The sequence below is a fragment of the Hippopotamus amphibius genome, chromosome 2, assembly GCF_030028045.1.
Source record: "Hippopotamus amphibius kiboko isolate mHipAmp2 chromosome 2, mHipAmp2.hap2, whole genome shotgun sequence".
NCBI lineage: Eukaryota > Metazoa > Chordata > Mammalia > Artiodactyla > Hippopotamidae > Hippopotamus > Hippopotamus amphibius.
The window spans coordinates 53837564-53862302 of record NC_080187.1 but is presented as its reverse complement, the minus strand read 5'-3'; the positions used below and the strand labels follow the sequence as shown (position 1 = coordinate 53862302).

At 38.6% G+C, this 24739-nt stretch overlaps 1 protein-coding gene across 2 annotated transcripts in view; it reads left to right on the top strand.

Annotated features, from left to right (window-relative positions):
- Positions 1–24739, top strand: part of MSRA (methionine sulfoxide reductase A) — a 407469-nt gene that overhangs the window by 18818 nt on the left and 363912 nt on the right. The window contains exon 1 of one of the 2 annotated variants that reach the window (XM_057720696.1): positions 21454–21495. The exons of the other annotated variant lie outside the window; for it this stretch is intronic. Coding sequence (XP_057576679.1) covers positions 21483–21495 — 13 coding nt within the window. The 5' untranslated portion in view covers positions 21454–21482. Of the gene's footprint in view, positions 1–21453; positions 21496–24739 lie in introns of those variants that run through there. 2 annotated transcript variants of the gene reach the window in all.

Here is a 24739-nt window from a genome sequence, read left to right as displayed (position 1 = left end):
ACTGTATTTGTGTTTGTCTGTTTTTGGGCTCTTTGTTCTGTTCTATTGATCCATTTGTCTGTTCTTTCACCAATACCACACTGTCTTGATTATGATAGTTTTATGGTAAGTCTTGAAGTTGGGTAGTATCAGTCCTCTGTCATTGTTCTTCAGTGTTGTGTTAGCAGCTCTGGCTCTTTCACCTCCATATGAACTTTAGAATCATTTTGTACATATTCCTAAAATAACTTGCTGGGGTTTTGATTGGGATAGTGTTGAATCTATAGATCAGGTTGGGAAGACCTGACATCTTGACAATATTGAGTCTTCCTATCCCTGTGCATGGATTCTTTCTACATTTATTTAGATATTCTTTGATTTCTTTCATCAGAATTTTGTAGTTTTCCCCATATACATCTTGTACATATTTTGTTAGGTTTTACCTCAGTATTTAATTTCTTTTAGTGCTAATGTAAATGGTATTATGTTTTGAAATTTCAAATTCCAGTTTTTCATTGTTGGCATGTAAGAAAACATTTAGCTTTAGTATATTAACCTTATATCCTATAACCTTGCTGTAATTGCTTATTAATTCTAGGAAGTTTTTTTTTTGGTCGATTCATTGAGATTTTCTACATAGACAATCATGTCATCTGCAAACAAAGACATCTTTATTTCTTTTTTCCCAATCTGTATACCTTTTATTTCCTTTTCTTATTATTGCATTAACTAGTACTTCTAGTATGATGTTGAGTAGGAGTGGTGAGAGGGGACATCCTTGCCTTATTCCTGATCTTCGTGGTAAAGCATCTAGTTTCTCATCATTAATTATCATGTTAGTATAGGTTTTTTGTACATATTCTCTATTAGGTTTGGGGAAGTTCCCCACTATCCTTAGTTTGCTGAAATTTAGTACATTGTTTTTAATGGTTGCATAATAGCCTACAGTTTATTAAAATAAACAAAGCTAATCTTTTTATCCGTTATTAAAGGTTTGGCTCCCATAGTGCTATAGATATGTTTATTAATCATGGTATGTGATATACATACTGTAAGCTGTTGTGAATACCTTCCTTGCAAATCTAGCCAAAGGAGATAAAGTTGGTGCCAGGTTATGCAATGCCTCAAAGCAAACCTAAGTACAGAGTTTGGATCAAAATGGAAAATGGAAAGAATGTAGGTTCTTTGATGATGTACACTTTGGGGGGAAATCAAAGGTTCAGGCACTCAGATGCTTACTCTCTGTCCACGAAGTATAAACATCCTATGAGTCTTGGATGCTTGCTAATACAATTTGGATTGGTTTCTAGATACAGTGTGGCAGCCAGGTTATGAAATTGTTTATTCTGAGAGTTTAAAGGTCAGTTTGCATCTAGAGTTATGACCTGGTTATGTTTCGTGAACTGGATTACAAAGTTTTACTACTTTTACTATAAACCAGGGGTTGGCAGGATATTGCCTGAGGGCCAAATTTGGCCTATAGTCTGTTTTTTCAAAAATTAAACTTTTTATTTTGAGATAATTGTAGATTCACATACAGTTGTAAAAGATAATACAGAGAGATTCTGTGTACCTTTTACCCACTTTTCCCAACGTAACATCTCGGAAATTTGTTGTACACAATTAGGATATTGACAGTGATAGAGTCAATATACAGAACAGCTCTGTTCGCAGATGCACAAGGATCCCCTGTGTTGCCCTTTATAGCCACCCCCACCTCCTTCCTCCCTGCCACCCGTCCTTGATACTTGGCAACCACTAATCTATTCTCCATTTCTATAATTTTATCATATCAAGAATGTTACAGAAATGGAATCATACAGCAAGTAACTTTTTTGTACTTTTGGCTTTTTTCAGTCAACATAATTCCCTGGAGATTTGTTGAAGTTGTTGCACGTGTCAGTGTCAATACTTCGTTCCCTTTTATTGCAGAGTAGCATCCCATGGTATGGATGTGCCACAGTTTGTGTAACCATTCACCCACTGAAAGACATCTGGATTGTTTCCAGTTTTTGGCTATTATGAATAAATCTGTTTTGAACATTTGTCTACAGTTTTTTTTGTGAATGTAGTTTTCATTTCTCTGCCATCAAGGACTAAGAGTGCAATTGCTGGGTCATATGGTAGTCACATGTTTAGTTTTATAAGAAAATGCTGGAGTATCTTCCAGAGTGGTTGTACCATTTTACATTCCCACCAGCAATGTCTGAGTGATTCAGTCTCTGCATCCTCACCAGCTTTTGATGTTGTCACTATTTTTTATTGTAGCCATTCTGATAGGTGTGTAGTGATATCTCATCGTGGTTTAAATTTTTATTTCCCTCATGGCTAATGATGTTGAACACCTTTCTATGTGCTTTCATGTCATTTGTATATCCTCTTCAGTGAAATGTCTTTGGTAAAATGTTAGACATTTCTATTTGGATTTTTTGCCTTTTTATTGCTCATTTTTTGAAGTTCTTTATGTATTCTAAGTATTAGTTCTTTGTCAGATACGTGGCTTGCAAATATTTTCTCCTAGCCTGTAGCTTATTTTTTAATCTTCTTAGTAGAGCCTTTGCAGAGTAAAAGTTTTCAATTTTGATGAATTCCAGTTTGTCAGTTCTTCCTTGTATGGACTTTGTTAAGCCTAAGAACCCTGCTTAGCCTTGATCCCAAAGATTTTCTCCTATTTTTTTCTAAAAGTTTTGTAGTTTTACATTTTACATTTGAGTCTGTGATCCATTTTGACTTAATTTTCGTTTAAGGTTTGAGATTTAGTTTGAGGTTTCTTTTTATTTTGGCCTGTGGATATCCAATTGCTGAAGCACCATTTGTTGAAATCCCTTGTTCCAAACTTTAGGGAAAAAGCCTTCAGTTCTTCATTGTTTGTTTATTTATTTGCTAGTTTGTTTTTGGCTGTGTTGGGTCTTCATTTCTGTACACAGGCTTTCTCTAGTTACAGCGAACCGGGGCTACTCTTTGTTGTGGCCCGTGGGCTTCTCATTGCAGTGGCTTCTCTTGTTGCAGAGCATGGGCTCTAGGTGCGCAGACTTCAGTAGTTGTGGCACGTGGGCTCAGTAGTTGTGGCTTGCGGGCTTAGTTGCTCTGTGGCTTCTGGGATCTTCCTGGGCAAGGGATCAGACCTGTGTCCCCTGCATTGGCAGGTGGATTCTTAACCACTGTGCCACCAGGGAAGTCCCCAGTTCTTCATTGTTAAGTGTGATGTTAGCTGTATATTTTTTGCAGATGCTTTTTATTGAGGCAAAGTAATTCCCCTCTATTCCTAACTTGCTGAGACTTTTATTGTAAAAGTCTTCCACCACCCATTTTTGTAAATAAAGTACTATTGGGACACAGGCAAACTTATTGGTTCCTCTACCGTCTATGTCTGCTTTCACAGTACAACACCAGAACTGAGTACTTGTGACAGGGATCATGTGACTCTCAAAGCCTGAAATACCTATTATCTGGTCTTTCATAGAAAAGGTTTTGTGGCTGCTGCTATAGTTTCATGAAGTCTTTCTTTTGGTTTACTTTTGTGTGTGTGTATGTGTCAGAGTAGCTCCTATCTCTTGATATTGTAAGATGGTTGCACACTCTTAATTACTCCACACCTGCATCTTCAATTGCCCAAGACTTAGACCCTGAGTTGTTGGCAGTGCCCACCTCAAAAGAAAGCAGAGGGACTTCCCTGGTGGCGCAGTGGTTAAAAATCTGCCTGCCAATGCAGACGACACGGATTTGATCCCTGGACCTGGAAGATCCTATATGCCACGGAGCAACTAAGCCTGTGTGCCACAACTGCTGAGCCCTTGTGCTGCAACTACTGAAGCCCGAGCTCCTAGAGCCCATGCTCTGCAACAAGAGAAGCCACTGCAATGAGAAGCCTGCACACTCCAATGAACAGTAACTCCCAGTTGCCACAACTAGAGAAAGCCCACAGGCAGCAACGAAGCCCCAATGCAGCCAATTAAAAAAAAAAAAAGCAGAGTATGCGTGTGTGTAGATCTGGCTGACTTCCAAAGGCCTTCCTTACTGTAACATGTCTGTATTTCTACCAGCAATAGTATTCTGAGTAGTTCTTAGCCTGGTAACTACTGTTAACTCCTTACCTTGACCATCCACCTGAAAAAATTACTTGCGTTGCACTGGCCCTTCTTTCCTGCCCAGATTCTCTGACTCTTGCTGTTTGTTGTCTGCATCGCTGTGTTTCAGAATGATTACACAATGGGATGATCCATGACTTTAGTGATCTCTTCAGGGTCCAGTGGAGTGTGGCATTCTAAACTCAGGGACTCTGTACACTGTAGATACATATTTATTATGTTTTGTTTTTCTGAGGGAGTTTTAAAGTTTTGACAAGTTTGTTGCTTTGGTTGAAAATGAGGACCTAGATACATGATGACCCGAATCCTTACGTTAGGAAATAAGTGGATATGTTCCTTTGATCACTGAAAGGTAAACCATTGTGGTTTTGTACTTACTGAGTATTAATTGATAGAGGTATTATGTCCTGCATCTCTGCATACACATTTTGGTCCATGATACTTGATCTACTGTCTCCAGAAATTGCTTTGACCAATAATATCAATACCTCTCTTTTTTCTCTTCACCAAGCCTCCTTTTACCTATAACCACCTCCACCCTCAGCAGTGTCTTTTCTTACACTCCAACCCATTTGACCCTCATCTCTTAGAAACTAGCATTTTTTTCTTTACTACTCATTGGGTATGCAATCTTATTCTTTGAAGACATCTTATATTGTTGTCTTATTATTGTTTAATAGCGATTTATCTTTAATATATTTATGTATTTCTCTGTAACTGCACAAATTTGTGTAAGTAGTTTACTTATTTGTATAAGCTCTATGCCTATGCATGTTTATGTTACACATTAATTATTAGTTAAATGAATGAAAGAATGATTGAGCTAATATTCTGTGTAGTATTAAGTTTGGAAGTTGTCTGTTCAATAAGATGCTTTTAGTATGGTGCAGATCGATAGATATTAATATTAATGAATCTCAATAAATGGATGTTCTGTTTTTAACTTACCTTCCAGCACAAACTGTCCATCTTTAGAAATTTGATTATGACTGCTTGTGTGAACCCAATAGCTGACTTTCCAAATAGTTGTTAGAGGAGATCTGAGCTCTTAGCTGCTACATTATGATTTGTGTTTAATATTTATGAAAGTGAAGTCTTTCTACAAATATGTAAAAATATTGGTGAGTGAAGAAAATGGTTCCCAATGTGACAGAACAAAATATCTTAAAAAGATCTGTAGTTATCTGCAGTTTTCCCAAGGTTGTATTTACATAAAAGAGACTTTGTTTTATGTTCTAGAATCAAGAGATGATTTTATGATTTAACAAGGTCCACTAAGAACTTAAGGTTAGCATTACCAGCATAACTACTACAGAGATCACATAGCAATATTAGTCTCTGGATTTACTGAATTTGCTGTATTTCTTTAGTATCATTCATATTTTCCTCCCAAGGGTACCACTTTCCTCTCTTGACTTAATACCAAGATATGGAAACTCATTTACGCTGTAGGGTATGATGCTGGGAAATGAATGCCTGTTTATTATCTCTCTCTACAGGACCTTTCACGACCATAGGTAGATGTTTGCCACCTCATTATCAATAGGCAGAATTCAGAAATGTATTCTTCAGTGAGGGATGAGTTGATTGGGTGGAAAGCACAGGCATTTAACGTTTTGACGGTGACTCTGAACTTCACTTCATGTGCTTACCAGCTGAGTGACCTTGAACAGATTTGCCTCAGTTTTCTCACTTGTAAGATGGAAGCAGTGGCACCTGCCTCAAATGAATGTTTCTGGGAATAGAGGAGATCATGGGGAAAGAGCCAGCGTGAGGCCCCGGCTCTCGGCAGGTGCACGGAAGGCTTCTTTCACAGTGTGATGTTCCATTGGGGACGTTCAGGGAACAGCCTCCTGCTCTGTTGTTGCCCCCTGTTCTAAACACTGGCTGGTGGCTGTGTCTTATCAGCACACTCACCAGAAGAGCTGTGGTGTGGGTCGGGGACGCTACCCGGCCACAGGCTCATCGTGACCTCGAACTCAACTTCATTTCCTTTTCTGGGTCAGGCTTCCTTTCAGAAGGATTGGCCCTGGATCCACCTGTGAGGCAGCGAGGTTGATCATTACTTAAGGCCATACATCTCTCAGAGGACTTTGGGTGGCCAGCATGGGTGCATGTACTCAGCCTCCATTCCCCACTCCCTGGAGATGCATCCTTCCTGACTGCCTGCTGTAGTCTCTCACAGGTGGCGAACTGCTCTCTGGTTGATGAGCTCACTGTCAGTAGAAGAGTTTGAGCAGAGCCTGGGTGAGTCTTTTATTTATTTATTTAGCTGCACTGCACGGCATGTGGAATCTTAGTTCCCCAACCAGGGATTGAACCCTTGCCCCCTACATTGGTAGCACAGAGTCTTAACCACTGGACCGCCAGGGAAGTGTTTTTTATTGTTGTTGTTTTTAATTGAAGTAGTTGACTTACAATTTTGTGCCAGTTTCTGGTGTACAGTATGGGTGATTCTGTATTGGGGTGTTTGTGGAGCCCTTGCCAGCAGTGGTGGCTGCAGTTGTTGCCGTTAGAGTGCCTCCCAGCTCTGTGTTCCCTTTTCCAGAGCCCAGTGCCTTTCCCCAGAGTGTCTCCATACAGCTGCCACAAAGTGTGCGGCATCAGGAGAGAGAAGAGGGTCTTGGCATGGGGTGTGGTGGAATCCCAACACTTAAGAGCAGAAGAGGATGAGCTACTGAGGATACATTGAAAAGGTAGCTAGAAAAGAGAAAGGAGGACTCAGCCAAGAAGGAAGAGACTATGGAGAAGCCAGGGATAGTCAGCCGTAACCCCTGGCTTTGGTGGGCATGGGGACGGGAGGGCAGAAGCCGGTGTTCAGGGTTAGGTGGTGAGGAAGTGGAGACCAGAACAGATTCCATCTTCTCTTTCAATAAGGTTGGCTGGAGTAGAAGGGAAATAGGGCAATACTTCAGTTCAAAACGGAGATAGTTTTAAAAGATAGGAGTGACTCAAGAATGTATATATTCTGAAGGGGGAAGATATGGGAGGATGTTAGAGAAAAGATGTCTATTCAAATTTGCGTGGCTTTTTGTCATTTTACATGTGGCTTCTTATTTTTTTGACTACCAGTCCTCCTTTGTTTCTTTTGTTTTCTTTTCTTTTTTTTCACTTCATGGTTATTTCCCCACTTCATCTTCCTTCCTTACTCCCTCCATCCCTCCCTCTTTCGCCCTCTTTTCCTCTCCACCTTTCTCCCCTTTTGAGATTTGTCTGTTAATGGATTTCTTACAGTCCCGTCATTTGGGATACCATGATTACCACAAGGGCTCTGGGTATGGTGACTTCTTATTGTCCATTTAGGAAGAAACACGTGTTGTCCATTGGTCCCAGTCATCCATCTTCAGCTGTGCGTTAATCCTTCCTAATGCTCTTTACATTGTTACTGCATGATTTGTATGTATCAAGCCACATCTCAGGGCATTGTATTCACCCTGTGTTGTTATCAAGTTTTTCACTTTCATGGTTAATTTTTTGAAGGTTTTGGGGTGCAAGCCCAGCCACTTTTTGTTAAGTACAGTGGCACAGGCAATAAAACACACAAAATAATTTTTTGATTTAGAACTGATACAAAGCCAATGTGGGAAAATTTAGTTTACTGCTTTCCAATACGTATTTTGTAACTGTCCTTTTTGGAGGGGGAGAGGTGAGTGCAATGAAGATGTCTCTGCAGTTTTGAAACTTCCTTTTTGTTTCTCCCCTCCCCCTCCTCCCTTTCCTCTTTCTTCCCTACCTCCCTCCTCCTTCCTTCTCCTCCTTCTCTGTCAGCCAGCGTGATACTGAGTGTACTAAGCCATGGTGGAGACAGGAATGGAAGCTGGCACATGAGAGATGCTGTGTGTGGGGAGTCTGTGTAGGCATAGGCTATATACACCTGGTGCGCTGGGCAGGCGCGATGGGGTGGGTGCTGTATGCGCACTTGGGTTGTCTGCCCCACACTTGTCTAGGAGCTGCTGCAGCCCCCTTCACAGGGCTCTTGTCAGAGCTGGACTGTCTACTGTGACTGCACTGGCACTGCTGGTTCCCTGGGGTGGGATCTGACCCTCCCAGGGCTTGGGTGCCTCTCCTCTAGGGATAGGAGCTGGAAACTGTGCGGCTATGGAGCTGACAGGGAAGCCCACCCCACCATAGTACCCAAGGAGGCTGCAGATTTGCTTCTCCCTGGCCTCACCCACAGCCTTAGAGCGTTTCCCTCCAGGCACATGGCACATACACAAGCAATCTGGTCTGGTTCTTATGCGTTTTCTTCCTAGAAAAATAAAGCTCTGTATTAAAGTAGCACCACCAGTTATAGCTCATCACTAGAAGAGATGACATTTACAGAGATCCAAGCTCCTGGTAAAAACCTACAGCTTTGTTGTTAAGCCCAGCTTTTATCAAGTATTGCATCATAAAAGCTTGACCCTTTCTTTTTTCCTACTTCAAGGAAAACTTTTACTAGTCTTCTATAGTGCCATTTCCAAAGTTAATGATCTCAGAGTTCAGCGACTCCCATGAGCCACTTAAAGCTTTTCTCCAATGGCCACTCTTGTTTTGCTCACCATATCCAAGGCGAGAAGCCACTGCAGCCCTGTGGCGTGACCACTGAAGGTGGGCTTACGCTTTCTGGGTTTTGGCTGTGCCACTAATTCCGTGTGTAACTTTGTGTATTTACTTACCTTCTCTGGCCACCCATTGGCTTATCTATAAAAAGGGCTTGGAAGCAAAGTTCCTGGAGGTTCTTTTCTATTCATGCAATGACTTAAAGTGCTTTCTTTGTATTATGCTTACTATTTCCTCTCTTCCCTTCAGAATTAATCTCCTTCCTCAGAAGTGTATGAACTCTAGCTCTAAGCCCTGCATCTTTCTTGCATAGCTGTACTTGCCTTTTTCTCCTCTTCTTTTCTGTTCCTTTTTCCCCTTGAGGAAAAGGCAGAGAAAGGGAAAGAAAATGGAGGCAAATACAGTTACATTTCCTGACAGCCTCTTTCTCAATCTGGAGGAGGTTACTTTGCCAACTGTGAATCCATCTCTCTGCCTCCAAACTATTTTATAGTTTATCCTTCTTTATTTTATTTTGGTGGGACAGCTTCTTACAGAGTAAAAAAAATCTATATATCTGGTTTTCTTCTTGAAAATTCCTAGAGACCAACCTTTTTTCCTATATCTGAACATTTGAAAGGACAGTTGAAGCAAACCCACAGGCAGTTCAGAAGTAGAAGCATACTGTGGTTTTCTCAATGAGCAAAGTTCTTCCCACATGGACTACATGTGGACCTTGTTCTTTGCAGACTTTTGGTCCTGTTCCTGCCTGTAACTCTGTCTCCTAAATGTGAAATTTGTCTACGGCTTTCCCTCCCAAAGTCCAATCTCCCCCTAATTACTGTGGCCAGCTCTTCCGCAGTGCCCGTGTGGCCAGCCCAGATTGTCCTATAAAGTGTCAGTCTGGAAAGAGAAGTAGTTAATGTGTTGAGGTTGGGTGCTGGGGAAATGCTTGGGCAAGATGTCACAACACAGATGGAAGCAGAAGTAGCACCGGGGCAGCATAGGGCCAGGTCAGTATAGCAGGAGGTGGCAGACCCAGTTAGGGCTGTGCACAGATCCAGTCTGAGGGCAGTCCCAGATCACCGTCAGGAAGGGGTTGATCAGGAGGCATCGCTGGGGCCCATCTGGCTGAGACCGTTGTAGGGGTCCTCCTTTGAAGCTGCTGGGACCCCTTTGGTAGTCTGTACCTCACCTAGCTGACTGTATAAGCTACTTGCATTTGGGGGCCTCCTGCTCTTGACTCAAACCCCAGTTCCAAACCACAGAAGTCCAGAACCATCCTTAAGATTCCTCTAAATTCTGGAGTGTGTGTATGGGACGCTTATTTTGTCTTTGTTACCTCTGCCTCCCAGTTCCTGCATCCCCCGGTACTCTCTCTTTTTCACACTGAAGTGACTCCTTTAGCATTATATCTACCGAACCCCACATGGCACAGGTGAGGAGGTCGAAGACTTTACTGAAGGTTGGGGCAGAAGCGCTGAAGGAGGGGCTGACTGCATGGGGCAGAGCCAAGGGGTGAAAACCCTGCACACAGTGCAGCTCCCCAGCGCCTCTGGCCAGCCTTCCAGGCTGCTTCTTCCCTGGCCCTTCCTGACACAGGGCCTGCACCTCTCCTGTTCCTCTCACCTCCCACCCTGCTCATTCCTCACTTTTTTTCAGCCTCTAAGAAAATGTAAATCTTCTCACACGGAACAGATCTAGCACTACTCTGTGACGTGGGTTCCAGCTAATATCCAGCTCTAAGGGTCTCACCTTCTGTTTCAAAAATCATATCGAGTTGTTTTCTCAGAGACCAAGAGCTTTTCCTGCATTGACCTAGGATTAAAGTTTGTAATATTGGAGCTTAAACTGGATGCCAAAGGAAGTAGATTTGAGACTGGGAAGAAGAGACAGTAAAGAACAATTGGGTCTAGATGGTCCTTCTTCCCACTGAGAGGTATTTGAGAACTTCTTGGTCTTATACACATTTTATCAGTCCCCCCCCACCCCACAGTAACATCTTTGAAGGCAAGGACTGTTTCTGCTTCATTACCTTATCCCTGTAGCACCTACCAAGATGCCTTGACCATAGTAGGTATTCAGTAACTATTTACTGAGCAAATAGATGGGTCAGCATGGTGCTAATGGATGATTTAATAAGTTAATAATTTCTTAAGGAGTTTATAGTTCAGACAGGAAGACAAAAATAACATAGATGAGAATAGTTAAGCCATGAACCTTGTGGCACTGACAAGGGGGTGAATTTATCAAGAATTTGGAAGTGCTTATTATTATTTACATTCTTTGTTGTGTATGTAGTATTTAAATAAAATTCAGATTCCTATCCAACTTATCACTAATTCAGTTACATTTTTTCCCCCAGATTAAAAACAAAAATATAAAGGCATATTTCCAGGGATTTTAAAAGTACATCAAAGATTATGAATTTCATCTTAGTATCAGCAAATGATGGAGTTTTAATAAGTTATTTGGAACTTAGTACATCTAACACTCAGGTTAGTTTTAAAAAAATTTTTTTTAAATTATTTTTTATTAATTAATTAATTAATTTTTATTGGCGTATTATGGCTTTATACTGTTGTGCCAGTTTCTGCTGTACCAGGTTAGTTTTGTTTTCTGTCTAATTATTCTAATGGGGAGATATTTCCATGGAGGTATTAGGATAAAATATTGCTTTTGGGTATGTGACATGTCATTGTATTTTTAAAATCTCTTGGGTATTTTAAGGGAAATTTAATCCATCTAATTTTGATCTAAATATAATTTACTCACAATAATGGGGAAATATTTGATATCCAGAGAAATCTATTGATGCTCTTAAAGCTTTTCTCCTGGGAAATAAAAAATCATATTTTTCTAAGAGTAAATCACAAGCCTGCAATGTTGAATTTTTCTACTTTTTTAATGAAGCCTGAGTTTAGCATCTAATCAGGCAGTCCAGGTCAGTTATTTTTGTTCTTAACTTTTTGAGTCTTTTTCCTGCATAGGAGATTTTCTTCAAAAAGGTTTTTTTTTTTCCTTATTCTGACAGTTTTATCTGTTATTTTTTTTTCAAACAATGATTTTGAAAGACTTAAGGTAATAAAACAATTTCAATGTCTGTGGATGAGTGGTGTCTGTGTTCAAGATATTTCAGACCTGTCAGAAGCCTGGAAATACCATTTGAATGTGTTTCTTAATTTTAATTTTAAAACACTTTGTCTGAGAAGTAGATACCAGTCCTAAGTGCATATTTTAAATTTAAAGGAGGAGGTTTAGGCCAAGGTACAGCCAAATTTCCTACTCTTGAAAGACCTGAAATCCATTTACAAACTTAGAAAAAGGTCATAGTGTCACTGTTATGTTTGGAAGTGAAGTGTGGAAGAACTTGGGCCGTGTCACAGTCTGAGAGGGTCTTCGATGGCAGCCCAACCTGGGGCAGGGCCTGGTGCTTCAGCCACCTGGCCGCTCTGAGACCCTGCTGCTCCAGCACCTCGGCCTTCTCTCTGGGCTTGTCCCTACGTCCAGGTTTGGCTTCTCCTGGTCTCCGAAGGACAGTGGTGTCCCCAGCTCTTCTCTATCTGGGGTGGGCTTTGCATCTCTGACTTGGGTCTTAGCCGTGTTCCCCTTCTCCACCAGAAGTTACTGGCCTGAAGTCTAGGCGGGGGCCCAGCTCTTGCTCCACAGCCCTCTGCTGCCCTCTACTGCCCACAGCAAGTGGCAGTTAACGCCCCAGGCCCAGCTGGCCCATGGGATCTGATGCCTGGGTTATTGCAGTAGTCTTCTGGCCTCTCTTTCCTTTAGTTCAGCAAACAAACCATAGCCAGATAAACCTTCATTTCACGTGAGAATCAGCTCAATTGTAGTGGTTAAGTTCATAGACTGGAGACAGACTGCCTGGGTTCAGTTCCAGCTCTGCCATTTATTAACTGTATGAACTTGGGCAAGTCGTACGACCTTGGGCAAGTTAGTTAAGTTCTGTATGCCTCAGTTTCTTAGCCTGAAAAATGGGTTGATAATGCCCTTATGAGGTAGATATTATTTTTAGGATTAAATGAAGTAAAATGAGAAGTGTTTAGAAAGTGTCTGGCACATGGTAAATGCTAAATAAATATTAATTATTATCATCCCCTCTACCCATCCTTCTAGAATTTACTATAGACTAGCATCTTCCAGTGTGGGACTCCTAACACAGGGTGATATTAAATGGTTCAAGGGTATGGCAGTAAATGACACTAAACCACAGTGAGAAAACTATTCCTTTTTTCAACTTTCAGCTCTTTTGATTATGTCAAGGTGAAAGTGTCAGTTTGGTGCTTGAATGTTGAGTGTTTTTAATCCTTCTCCAGCACTTGTTAATCTTTCTTCTTAGTAGAGATAGGCCTCCAGCTTAGAGATGGCTTCAGGCTTCCACAATTTAATAACACCCATTTTTACAGTATTTTCTATTTCTGGCAAATAATGCTGGTTTTCATTGTCTAGTTGTATTATAAAGTCTCCTTTAGAAATGAATCTAGGTAAAATAAGTGAGTTTAAAGAATGTTAAGCCAATAATACACAACTCATACTATAATTTTATATATGGCAAAAATCGTAAACATGGTTCCCATTTGCCTGAGGTTTGAGGAAACCCCATGAGCAGGCACAGGCTTTGGGCTTTCATGGTTGTCAGAACCCTTTCTCCTCTCCTCGTGGGCTTCTGTTTCAGCCAGACCGCCCCACGGATTGCTGACATGTTTTGCTTGTTCCTGCCTTTGGGTTTTTCCTCAAGACTGCCTTCCAGGTTCTACTTTTCTGATTATCATTCATCCTTCAAAGGTTAGTTTGAACTAACCTCTTCTGTAAGGCTTCCCCAGCACCTTGCTCCCTGTCTCTCTCCTTCTTCTGGACTTTATCATGTTCATTACCTGTTCCATTTATTGGGTGGTGATTTTTTGGTGTATGATATCTCTTATGTCCATGTCCATCTCCTGTTTCTGCAACTGAAAGAGAGGGGCCGGGAGCTCCTTCAGGGTGGGGACAGTGTCTTAGTTAGTTTCCCCTTTGGGGCCTAATATAGTGTCTTGGATGCAGTAAATGTTGCTAAATACTTTAATTGTTGTGTGTCTGTATTCAGGTAATGGTTTTTAATAAATCGGTATAGTCTTGAAACCGTCAATGCAGTTCAGTTGCAAACACTTCCATCAGCCCCCAAAGTTTTCTCCTGCCTGTTTTCCATCAATCCATTCTTTAACTCCAGCCCCACACCACAAATGATCTGTTTTCTGTTTCTATACTTTTATCTTTTTAAATGTATTTCATAGACATGGAATCATGCAGTATGTTGTCTTGTCTGTCTGGCTTCTTTCCCTTAGCACAATGCTTCTGAGGTTCATCCATGTTGTTGCATGTATTAGTAGATTGTGCCTTTTTATTGTGTAGTAGTAAAAGGTAGACCACATTTGTTTTATCCGTTTCCCACGTGGTGGACTTTTGGATTGTTTCCAGTTTTTGTCTATTAAGAATAATTCTCCAGTGAATGTTCATGTGCAGGTTCTTTGTGTGGACGTATGTTTTCTCACCCATAGACTTAGGGATGGAAATTGCTGGTTCCTGTGGTGAGTGTAAGTTGAACTTTTAAAGAAACTGCCAAGCTGTTTACCATTTTACATTCCCTATTGGGATGTATGTGTGTGAGGTTCCAGTTTCCAGCATCCTTACTAGCCACATGGTGTTAATCTTTTTCCTCTTAGCCTTTCTAGCGGGTGATGGAGGAATAATCAAGAATGACTCTTAGATTTTCAGGTTGAGCAACTGAGTGTTTGGTATTGTCATTTAATGGAGGCTGAGAGAGGAAAGAGCTTTTTTGAGAGAAATCAAGATTTCTGGTTTGGCCAAGTTGGCTTTGAGGTGCTATTAACCACTTAGAGGGATTGTTAAGTAGGTAGTGGGATGTATGAGGCCACCTGTGTTCATTGCGTCTTCCTGAATTCCTTAACTAATGGAACCTGGAATAGTTGCTTCAGTTTTCTGTACTTTAGATATGTGTCTGATGGTCTGGATAAGTCACATAACTTCTCTTGATGTCAGTTTCCTCATCTGTAAGGTAAAATAATACCTGTCTTCCTCCAAATGTTGGATGAGGAGTGAATGAATTAAGGAATGTAAAAGTGCTTATTATCATGATTATTGTTATTAATGCATGGTTACCTTTTTTAAATTTCATTTTTGTGTCCATTGTGGCTCCTAACCCCATATTTTGTACATAAGTGTTCAGTAAATACTGAATTAATCAATGAATGCAGGTAACAACTAAGTGTGTAGTGTTAGAGAGGGGAGAGAGAGGAGAAATAAGAAAGAAGGAGAAAGAGAGGGGGAGGAGAGAGGAGAGAGAGAGTGGATATAATTTGGATTGGCTTTAGGAAGGATGGCCATCACAATCTCACATTCAAACTTTGTAGAAAGGCAATTTATCTTTTATATTATGACACCAGGAAGGAACATGGAAGAGTTAAATTTGGGGGAGATATTTAAATAATAACACATCACATAAAGTGTAATTTTTTGTGTTTTATCTTCATACTAGACCTTAAGCTTCTTGAGGGCTAGGGTGACTTTGATGTCTCTGGATTCGCTGGAGCATTAGCTTTCTGCTTCAAGCATAACGTGAACACAAAAAGTGTGTACAAAATGATGGAGTATACTTTTAAAACTTCTCTCTTCATTCTAACTGGAGTGACATGTATTTGACTTTTGGTTGGTGGGTAGACGACTCTTCAGCAGGTTATTTATTTCCTGTTTCTGTAGGATGTTGTAGACATGCTTCTGTCATTGCTGATGGATGACCTGAAATTGTAATTACCTGTTTACATACCTGCCCCATGATGGCAGGGGCTCCATGTCCTTGGCACACGCCTGGCACATGGCCGTTGTTCAGATAATGCTTGAAAGAGTTATTCCAGGTGGGTAACTGTATTTAAGACTTAATGAATAGCTGGGAAAGAAGACCAGATTCATGCTCTTTGGGGTTTCAGACTATAGATCTAAAGATATAAATCTAGGAAGGAAAAGAAAGTAGGTAAATGGTCCAATAACTCTTATTTTCTATCCTGTGGACAAGGTAGATATAATCTCGATATGTTTAGGGGGTAGCTCCCCATGACTGTCTTACATCTCAGATGGCAACATTAGCTCATGTTGTGAATATTCTGAGACGGCTGCAACCTTGGAAGTTATTGTTGGGTTAGCTAATTAGGAAATGTCTTCCCAGATTGGCTTAAAGGATTTTTAACTTTTTTTTTTAAGAAAAACTTTTTTTTTTTTGTCAAACAAAATCTTGTGTGAACCCCATACACATACATCATAAAAACAGAACTACTTTGGTCAGTGCAAGGGTGATGCCCTAGAAGCTTGTCTGCTTATCTTTTCTTTGTCCTCTGTGAAGGCCCTGCAGCATCTCCAGGGCTCCCCGCAAGGAAGTTTGAAAAAACCACAAGTATAGAGGAAGTCTGTGCATTTTGATCCCCAGTTTCTTCTGCTACCCTCAATACACTTCTGCTAGTCTGTAGAAAGATTAACTATGCTACTATCTGCAACCACTAACTTATAGGTTAGATAAAACTTCTGAGAATCAGTCTGTTCTGACTGTACTTTCTACCTGAGAGTGTGAATCAACAGAAGATTTTGAGGCCACCAGTAAATCAGGTAAACAGTACACACTGGACAGAAGTGCCCCATATTTGTGAAGTGGGGCCTCACGGTCAGGATCCTATATGGGTGCAGAGAGTAGGGTCCTATTTAAGTGGGTAATTGGGAGAGGGAACCACAGGGAGGTGGAGGAGAGGCAGGGATTAAAGAGTTGAGTCAGACCCTGGGGTAGCACTAGAAGGCCTTGGTAAGCGCTCTAGGATTGGACTGCATGGTAAGAGCTAATGTATAGTATTTCCTTTATGTTAGAGGCTGAAGGGGTTTTTGAGGGTTTACCATGAGGTGTAATCATTTACAACACTCAGAAATACTGGACCTTTCATATAAATAGAAACATACAATATGTGGACTTTTGTGTCTGGCTTCTTTCACTTCGCATAAAATTTTCAAAGATGATCCATGTTATAGCATGTAATAGTGCTTCAGCCCTTTTTATTGCTGAATAATATTCCATTGTATGGCTAGAACACATTCTGTTTACCTGTTCAACAGCTGATGGACACTTAGATTGTTTCCACTTTTTGGCTATTATCAATAATGCTGCTGTGAATATTTGTGTACATGTTTTTGTGTAGACATATGTTTTGATCCACTGTGATAATCTCTGTCCTTTATTGGTGCATGTAAATTATTGATGTTCAAAGTGATTATTGATATAGTTGGATAAATACCTAATATATTTGTTACTCTTCTCTATTTGTTGCCTTGTTTTGTGTTCCTGTGTTTGTCTTCTATTTTTTTCCTGCCTTTTGTGGTTTTAACTGAGCATTTTATATAATTCAATTTTCTTGCTTTTGTCAGTATATCTATTGCAACTAATCCAAATTCACTTTCAAATAATATCACATTCCTTCATGGATAGTGTGAGTACCTATAATAACAAAATAATCCTAAATCCTCCTTCCTGTCTCTTGTGTCATTGCTGTCATTCATTTCACTTATACGTAAGGATACATCAGCAATATACATATATGTATACACTTAAGCATATATAATTGAGTACATTATCACTTATTTTGAACTGTTATCTGTTAGATCAATTAAAAATAAGAACAATAAAAATTTTTATTTTACCTTCACTTATTCCTTCTTCAGTGTTCTTCCTTTCTTTATGTGGATCCAAATTTCTTTCTTCCCTTTTTTTTTTTTTTGCCATGCTGAGAGGCTCGTGGGATCTTAGTTTCCCAACCAGGGAGTGAACCCAGGCCCTCAGCAGTGAGAGTGCAGAGTCCTAACCACTGGACTGCCGGGGAGTTTCCAGATCGAAATTTCTAATCATGAAAGGTGTAGGATTTTGTCAAATGCTTTTGCTGTCTATTGATATGAGTGGTTTCTGTCCTTTATTAATATAGTATATTACATTGATTGATTTTTATGTGTTGAACCAACCTTGTATTCCTGGTATAAATCCCACTTGGTCAAGGTTTATAATCCTCTTTATGTGTTGCTACATTCAATTTGTTAGTATTTTATTCAGAATTTTTGCATCTATATTCTTAAGGGATATTGGTCAATAGTTCTCTTGCCATATCTTTATCTGATTTTCTGTATTTTTTTTTATTCTCTATTTCATTTATTTCAGCTTCAGTCTTTATTGTTTCTTCAGTGGTTATTTAGGAGTATTATTTAATTTCCATATATTTGTGATTTTCCCAATCTTCTTTTCCTGTTATTGGTTTCTACTTTTATTCTATTGTAGTTGGAGAAATACTTTGTATGATTTCAATTCCTTTAAGTTTATTGAGGCTTGTTTTATGGCCTAACATATTGTCTGTCCTGAAGAGTGTTCTCTGTGTACTTGAGAAGTCTGTGCATTCTGCTTCTGTTGAGGACAGTATTCTATACGTGTCTGTTAGGTCCAGGTACTTTACAGTGTTGTTCCAGTCTTCTATTTTCTTGCTGAAAACCTATCTAGTTATTTTATCCATTATTGAAAGTGGTGTACTGAAGTATCTGACTGTTATTGAAGAATTGTCTATTTATTGAACTGTCTCTTTCTTCAACTATTTCATTTTTTGCTTTATGCATTTTGGGGCTCTTTTGTTATGTGTATACATGTTTATAATGGTTGTATCTTCTTGATTAACTGACCCTTTTATCATTATAAATTGTCCTTGTTTTTCTCTAGTAATAATTTTGGTCTTAACATTTGTTCTATCTGATATTAATATAATCACTCCAGCTTTCTTTTGGTTGCTGTTTGTATGGTATGTATTTTTTCATTCTTTTAATTTCAACCTATTTGTTTCTTTGATTCTAAAATGTGTCTCTTATAGAGAACATACAGTTGGATCATTTTTATTCATTCTGCCAATCTCTTGTCTTTTAATTGGAACATTTACTTAAATTTAATTAAATACTGATAAGGTTGGGTTTACTGCTGCCATTTTGCTATTTTCTATATATCTTTGTCTTTTTGTTTCTTTGTTCTTCCGTTACTGCCTTCTTTTGTGTTAAATAAATATCTTTCTATGGTAACATTTTAATTCCCTTGTTTTCTTAGTGATTGCTCTGGGGATTATAGTTAACATCTTAATTTATAACAATCTAATTCAGATGAATACCAACTTAATTTCAATAGTATACAAAAACTTTGCTCCCTTGTAGCTCTGTTCCATCCCTCCTTTATTCTGCTGTTACAAATTACATCTTCAAACACTATGTGCCCATCAACATAGACATAATTATTGCTTTATGCTGTTGTCTTTAAAATCAGGTAAAAGAGTTACAAACAAAAATTTATTTCTGCCATATTTAATATTTGTTTCTGTGGTTACCTTTACTTGTGCTCTTTATTTCGTCATGTGGATTTGAGTTGCTGTCTAGTCTCCTTTCATTGCAGCCTGAAGGAAAAGTTCCTGTAGTATTCTTGTAGAGCAGATCTGCTAGTGATAAACTCTGCTTTTGCTTATCTTGGGATGTCTTAATGCCTCATGATTTTTGAAAGAAAGTTTTGCTGACAGAATTCTTGGTAGATGGTTTTTTCCTTTCAGCACTTTGAATGTGTCATCCCACTGCCTTCTGGCCTCCATGGTTTTCAATGAGCAGTCGGCTGTTAATCTTACGGAGGCCTCCTCGTACTTCACTTCTTGCTGCTTTCAAGATTCTCTCTTTTTCTTTAGCTTTCAACAGTTTGATTAGAAATTGCAAATCCACTGTCACCCTGCCCATCAGTCCCTATTTGAAAGGACAGTCTGGAACACTTTTGTTAGTGCTTTAATTTGACCCTTATGATATCTCTGTAGCATTTCTCTCATCTATCAACTTTATGATTTAGTAGTATGTGTTTTGTTTATCATTATTATATTTCATAGCTTTATAGAACTTCAGAGTGATATTTATATGATTGACCCCCATAATTCATTCACCTAATAGATTTGTTGAGCCCCTGCATATGAAAGGCTCCATGCAAGACTTTCAGTTTTCTTAGGTAAGTGACCAATGGTCCTGCCTGTGAGGATGGCACATTTGGTTGGTAGAGGACACATACTCAACAAATTATATACAGTTAGAATGAAGGTGTACTGAGTGTAAACAGAGTATTTTGGGAGAACAGAGGAGGAAGTCACTGATTTTTATATTTGATAGAAGAGCAAACTAAGGATTATGTAGATTAAGCAATTTGAAACCTTGAGGTTACATAAATAGAAGGACTGAGCCAAAGATTAGAACCTACTGTTCTGGGTTCTTTCTATGAAACCATGGTTTCTATGAAACCACATCTAGAGTTTGGCTATTCTGTATTTTCAAGCATCAGAGGTAAAAACGATTTCTTAAATGAAATATCAGAAAACGATTTGGTATATGTCGATGCTGTTGGTACCAGGATTTGGATACCACACCTACAGTTTCTTGTTTCCAAATATATTACTTGATCCCCAAAGGACAGGTACATGTGTGAAGCACAGACTGGCTGTTTTGCTTCAAAAGATGTGCATGCTGCAAATAAAAATAAACAGTATTTATTTACACTGATTAGATTATACTAGTATGAATTTAGTAAACAAGTGGTTATGTTGAAACTTGAAGTTCAAAATATGAAAAGGTGCTTAATTTTACTCAATCCACTCATTTTTTCCCCTCTTAATCGATATTTGTGTTTTGAAAAGAACTCTTTCTCCCCTTCATCTCCAGTAACATTTTGGATAGGTACAGTTTATGTTAGAGTATCCTTGAACATAGGAATTACTGATCAGTTAGAACTCTGTTCTTTTCCCTTAGGATAAAGCATGACTTATTTGGGCATACTGTTTTAATTTTAATCTGTATGCCTCCTTTTCTCTTCTCCCATGATTCTTTGCAGCAGGGCAAGGAAAAGCAAGCCTTATAAAAAGAAATACAGTATGTGGTGCTTATTAAAGTTACATACATCTCTTCTTACAGGAGAATTTTGATTTACTGCAGGTTGTGCATATGTCGCATATGGACATTTCTAGGGAACAGATTCCTTATCGCTGAATAGCGAGTGGCTTCTAGTACTCCATTATTGCTCCGGGAACATGTTAGTAATGATGATGAAAGGTAGGACACCATGAAATCCGTAAGGTGATTTGGCAGAAGTCGATGCTGTTGGTGCCAGGATTTGGGTACCGTAACCACAGTTTCCTGTTTTCAGATGTATTAATTGATCCGCAAAGGACATCTTTTGGAGACAAGAATTCAGACAGGCTGGCACAGGCTGGACCTCCGCCAAGACTGCTCGGGAGGTTGCCATACTGGGAGCAAAAGAGTGAGAGAGAGAAAGAGAGAGAGAGAGAGAGGGAAGGGAGAGAGAGAGAGGCAGAGGGAGAGCTGAGGAAAGAAAAAAAGGCAAGACTTGGCACAGCTCAGTCAAATCAGCTTCTTTTGTCTGCTTTCTCGGCTTGAGCTTCAGGAAAGAAAACCGTCCTGGGGTACAGAAAACTCAGAACTTTTTGGTTTTCAAACTTAGAAGGCTTTTTAAGTCTCTTGGACTATTCGAAAGTGTTGATACATACAATGACGTTTAGTCACCAGTATTAAGGGAAATAAAAGCCTTTTTCAAAATGAAGCTTCCACAGTGTCCATGCATTTGGGAAATACTGTATTTGATTTTTTTGCATGTATGATTATACTATGAGAGATAGGATTGACAATGTAGAAGATGGCAAAGCAAATTTCTAATTAGAGAGACTGTTAATTTTTTACAAAATAAACTTTGTTCATCAATACAAACCTGCTTTCAAATCAAATCAGACCTCCTTCGGAATGTGTTCAGAACGTAAGTTTTTAGATTTTATTTTTTCTTTATTCTTTTTTTTTTTTTTCCCATTTGTAGACATTCACTTTTTAAGAAGCCTTTCTAAGATTTTATGCAACCCAGCCAGGAAGTCAGAGTAAAAGTTGTTTTATCCATGTGTTTAAGAAAACGTTTTCTTAAAGCAACAGCTTTTATTTCTGCTGCTTCATGCTGTCCTAAACTACATCCCCCAGCAATGAGTGACAACACTGAAGACCAGAAAGGCAAGCTGAAGACACCAGACTTCGCTTGAAGGGCAAACAAGAAATGTGAGCTTGGTCATTATTTTTGTGTGTGTCTTTGCTCTGAACCAGTTTTTGGAGGTGGGTGGGGAGGTGGGTGGGGAGGTGTCTGTGTCTAAAAGATGTGTGCGATTAGGGAATTCTCATTGTGAGAAGGAAATGATAAAAGGTAATTTTTATGATGTTGGCAGAAATGACTGGGAATGGCAGAGAATAGCAATTTAAATCTTTTGGATAAGAAGTAGTAAGCTGTGCTTGAAATACTTGGAGAAAAATTCTATTGTTTTTAGTTGATTAGATTGTATGATGAAACGATGACTATAGCCTGCCTCTCTCAAAATGTTTTCAGTAGAAGGAAAATCTAGAAAGTTCATCGATTTTCTTTCCAATACTACTTGGTGTTTTACTTAGATATATGCCTTATATCTTAATTTCTTAACAATAAATACTTTCTATTAGGCCTGGTTATAGTTGGATTGTGATAGTTCTGCTCTTAAAAATCAGCATTATTATAGGAGAGATTCACTGTAAGACACGTATTTTTGTCGACCACCCTCATTGTCACTGAGTGTTCTGTTTCTAAGGAAGAGAGTTTGAGTGGTAGGATTAGGTTCTGACTTCCTGTAATAATATATTTTCTTTTACATTTTATATACTAAAAGAATACAGGAAATTCATACTTATTCACAAAAGTACTAATCATTTGGGGAAGTATAAAAGACTGCTCCAGGATCCATGCTTTTGTTTTGAGTATGTAATCATGGATCTGTGAATCCTTTGACAAAAAAATCTTTTTTTTTTTGTTTATAGCTTGATATTATTGTGCGCCTTAGATAATCAATTGTTTTAAATGGTTTTTATGGTATTATCATGACACACCAGCAGTTCTGAGGATGGCATTTAGTACACAAATATGATTTAAAAATATGTGAAATCTATTACAGGTGTTTGCATAGTCCAGCTTAAGTAGTTCCTTCAACTTTTTTACTGATCAACATTTTGATCTTCATTTCATTGAAAGCACTCGATGCTCATGTGGGTTGCCAAAATGACAACCTTTGTTTTCTAAGCTTCTTTATACACCATCTCACTGATGCTCTAAAATGGACGCCAAGACATAAAAGACATGCTGATAGGCACTGGAAGGGATGTTTGCATGGCTACGGTCTTCCCTTTTGAACTGATCACAGGATCATTCACGCCTACACTAAAAACCAAAGATATAGGAAACAAAAGGAAAGTTCAGTAAATAAGTTTAAATTAGAGCTACATTTTAATACTGACCGTCTTATTACCGATTTATATTTACTTTCATTTACTTCTTAAACGTTTGACATAACCTCTTGTCATTTAGGTTTGCTAAATGTATAACTTCTTTTGCTTATTTAAGACTATTTTCCCTTTAAGGAAAAGAATTATCTGCTAGGTTATTTCAAAACTTCTTTGCAGCGAACAAACTAATATCCAGACTATTTTATGTCCAACTATTTTCTAACAGTATAATAAAAGATAAGTGAATTGAAAAAACAAAGATATCAGAACATACTTTAAAAATAATAAATTTTTCGATACTGGTAAAGTTACATGTTATAGTGTTTTTTAGACTTAAGATTTGATAATAAATATTAGCTGTTATACCCAATAAAGTTTCTTACTAATATATTCTCTCTGGCCTACTTGTTACATATCTTAAAATGAAAAAAGTCCTGTATTAAGATGCTCCTTGTTAACTGGATATAATAGAGATTCTTTGTACAACCTTTTTTCAAAGATGTGTTTAAGAAGTGGCGTTGATTACATTGTCAAACACATGCATTTAGGTTTAACGCAACGCATTCTTCTTTATTTTTAGACCTTTTATTTTACAAACACATTGACATTTTCCACATTAGTAATTAATATTTCAAATCTTATTTTAAAGTGTGTGAATTCTAGTGATATGATTGTAAATAAACTCTATCTCAGCATATATTCGTTGTAGTTTGTATTATATCATATTTTGAAGTAGAATTATTAAGACAGAAATAGATTAATATTTAATTGCTTCTTGATACCTATTATTAAGTCACATTTAGATATACCTGAACATACAAGTGCATAATGCTGTAAACTAATGCAAACCCCTCAGGGTGCTTTAGTCCAACATTTTATAATTATTCACTCATTTATTTGTTTATTGAACAAATGTTTATTGAGCACCCACTCAAGTATGCTAATATTTTTTTGATTTGGGGTAGCAGGGAAGGAAGCCACATACATGGTTGGAAGAGGGAATAGATTTAAAATAGAACTACAAAAGCCTAGAGAGAAAGGAGCACTACTGTAATGAGATTTATTTCAGTAGATTAAAGTATATTTACTTTCATTGTACCATATACATATTGTAACATTTGCTTTAAAGCAATCAGGAGATTAGTGGTAGGTAGTCTGTACAGCTGGGAGAATTTTGTTTTACCATTATTTAGGTTTCTGAGTCTTATTGACCAGAAATCTTCAGTTGTTCAAGTCTTCTGATGGATGTGTAAAATAAGCAATTTAAATGTTGAGGGGAAGAAATTAAATAGGGAAGATTGAACCACCACTTACATGCTAGAATTTTATGTATGTCCAAGCAGGTGTCATTGAACCTTCGAAGATGTAGCTGCAATGTAGAAAACAGTGGCTTCTTTATGAGGGATTTTTTTTTTCCTTTCCTTTGTTTTCTTTTGTGGGAAAGAGGAAGAAGAGGATGCCAACCCCACATCCGTAAGCTGGCATGGTCCTTGGAAACTAAGTTTGCTAGAGGGCGGTGTACTTCAAATGGACCAATCAGTTCACTTTCTGGATTCTCTAGTGTTTCGTTTTGTTTCAGTTTTTTCCTAAGCTTTGTTCACTAACATAAAGACTCATAGGCATAATACATCTCTTTACTCTAGACACAGGGGAGTATTTAACTTAGTGGCCTAACTTTATGCCATGCACTTGGTCTCCAATATAAAGAGAAG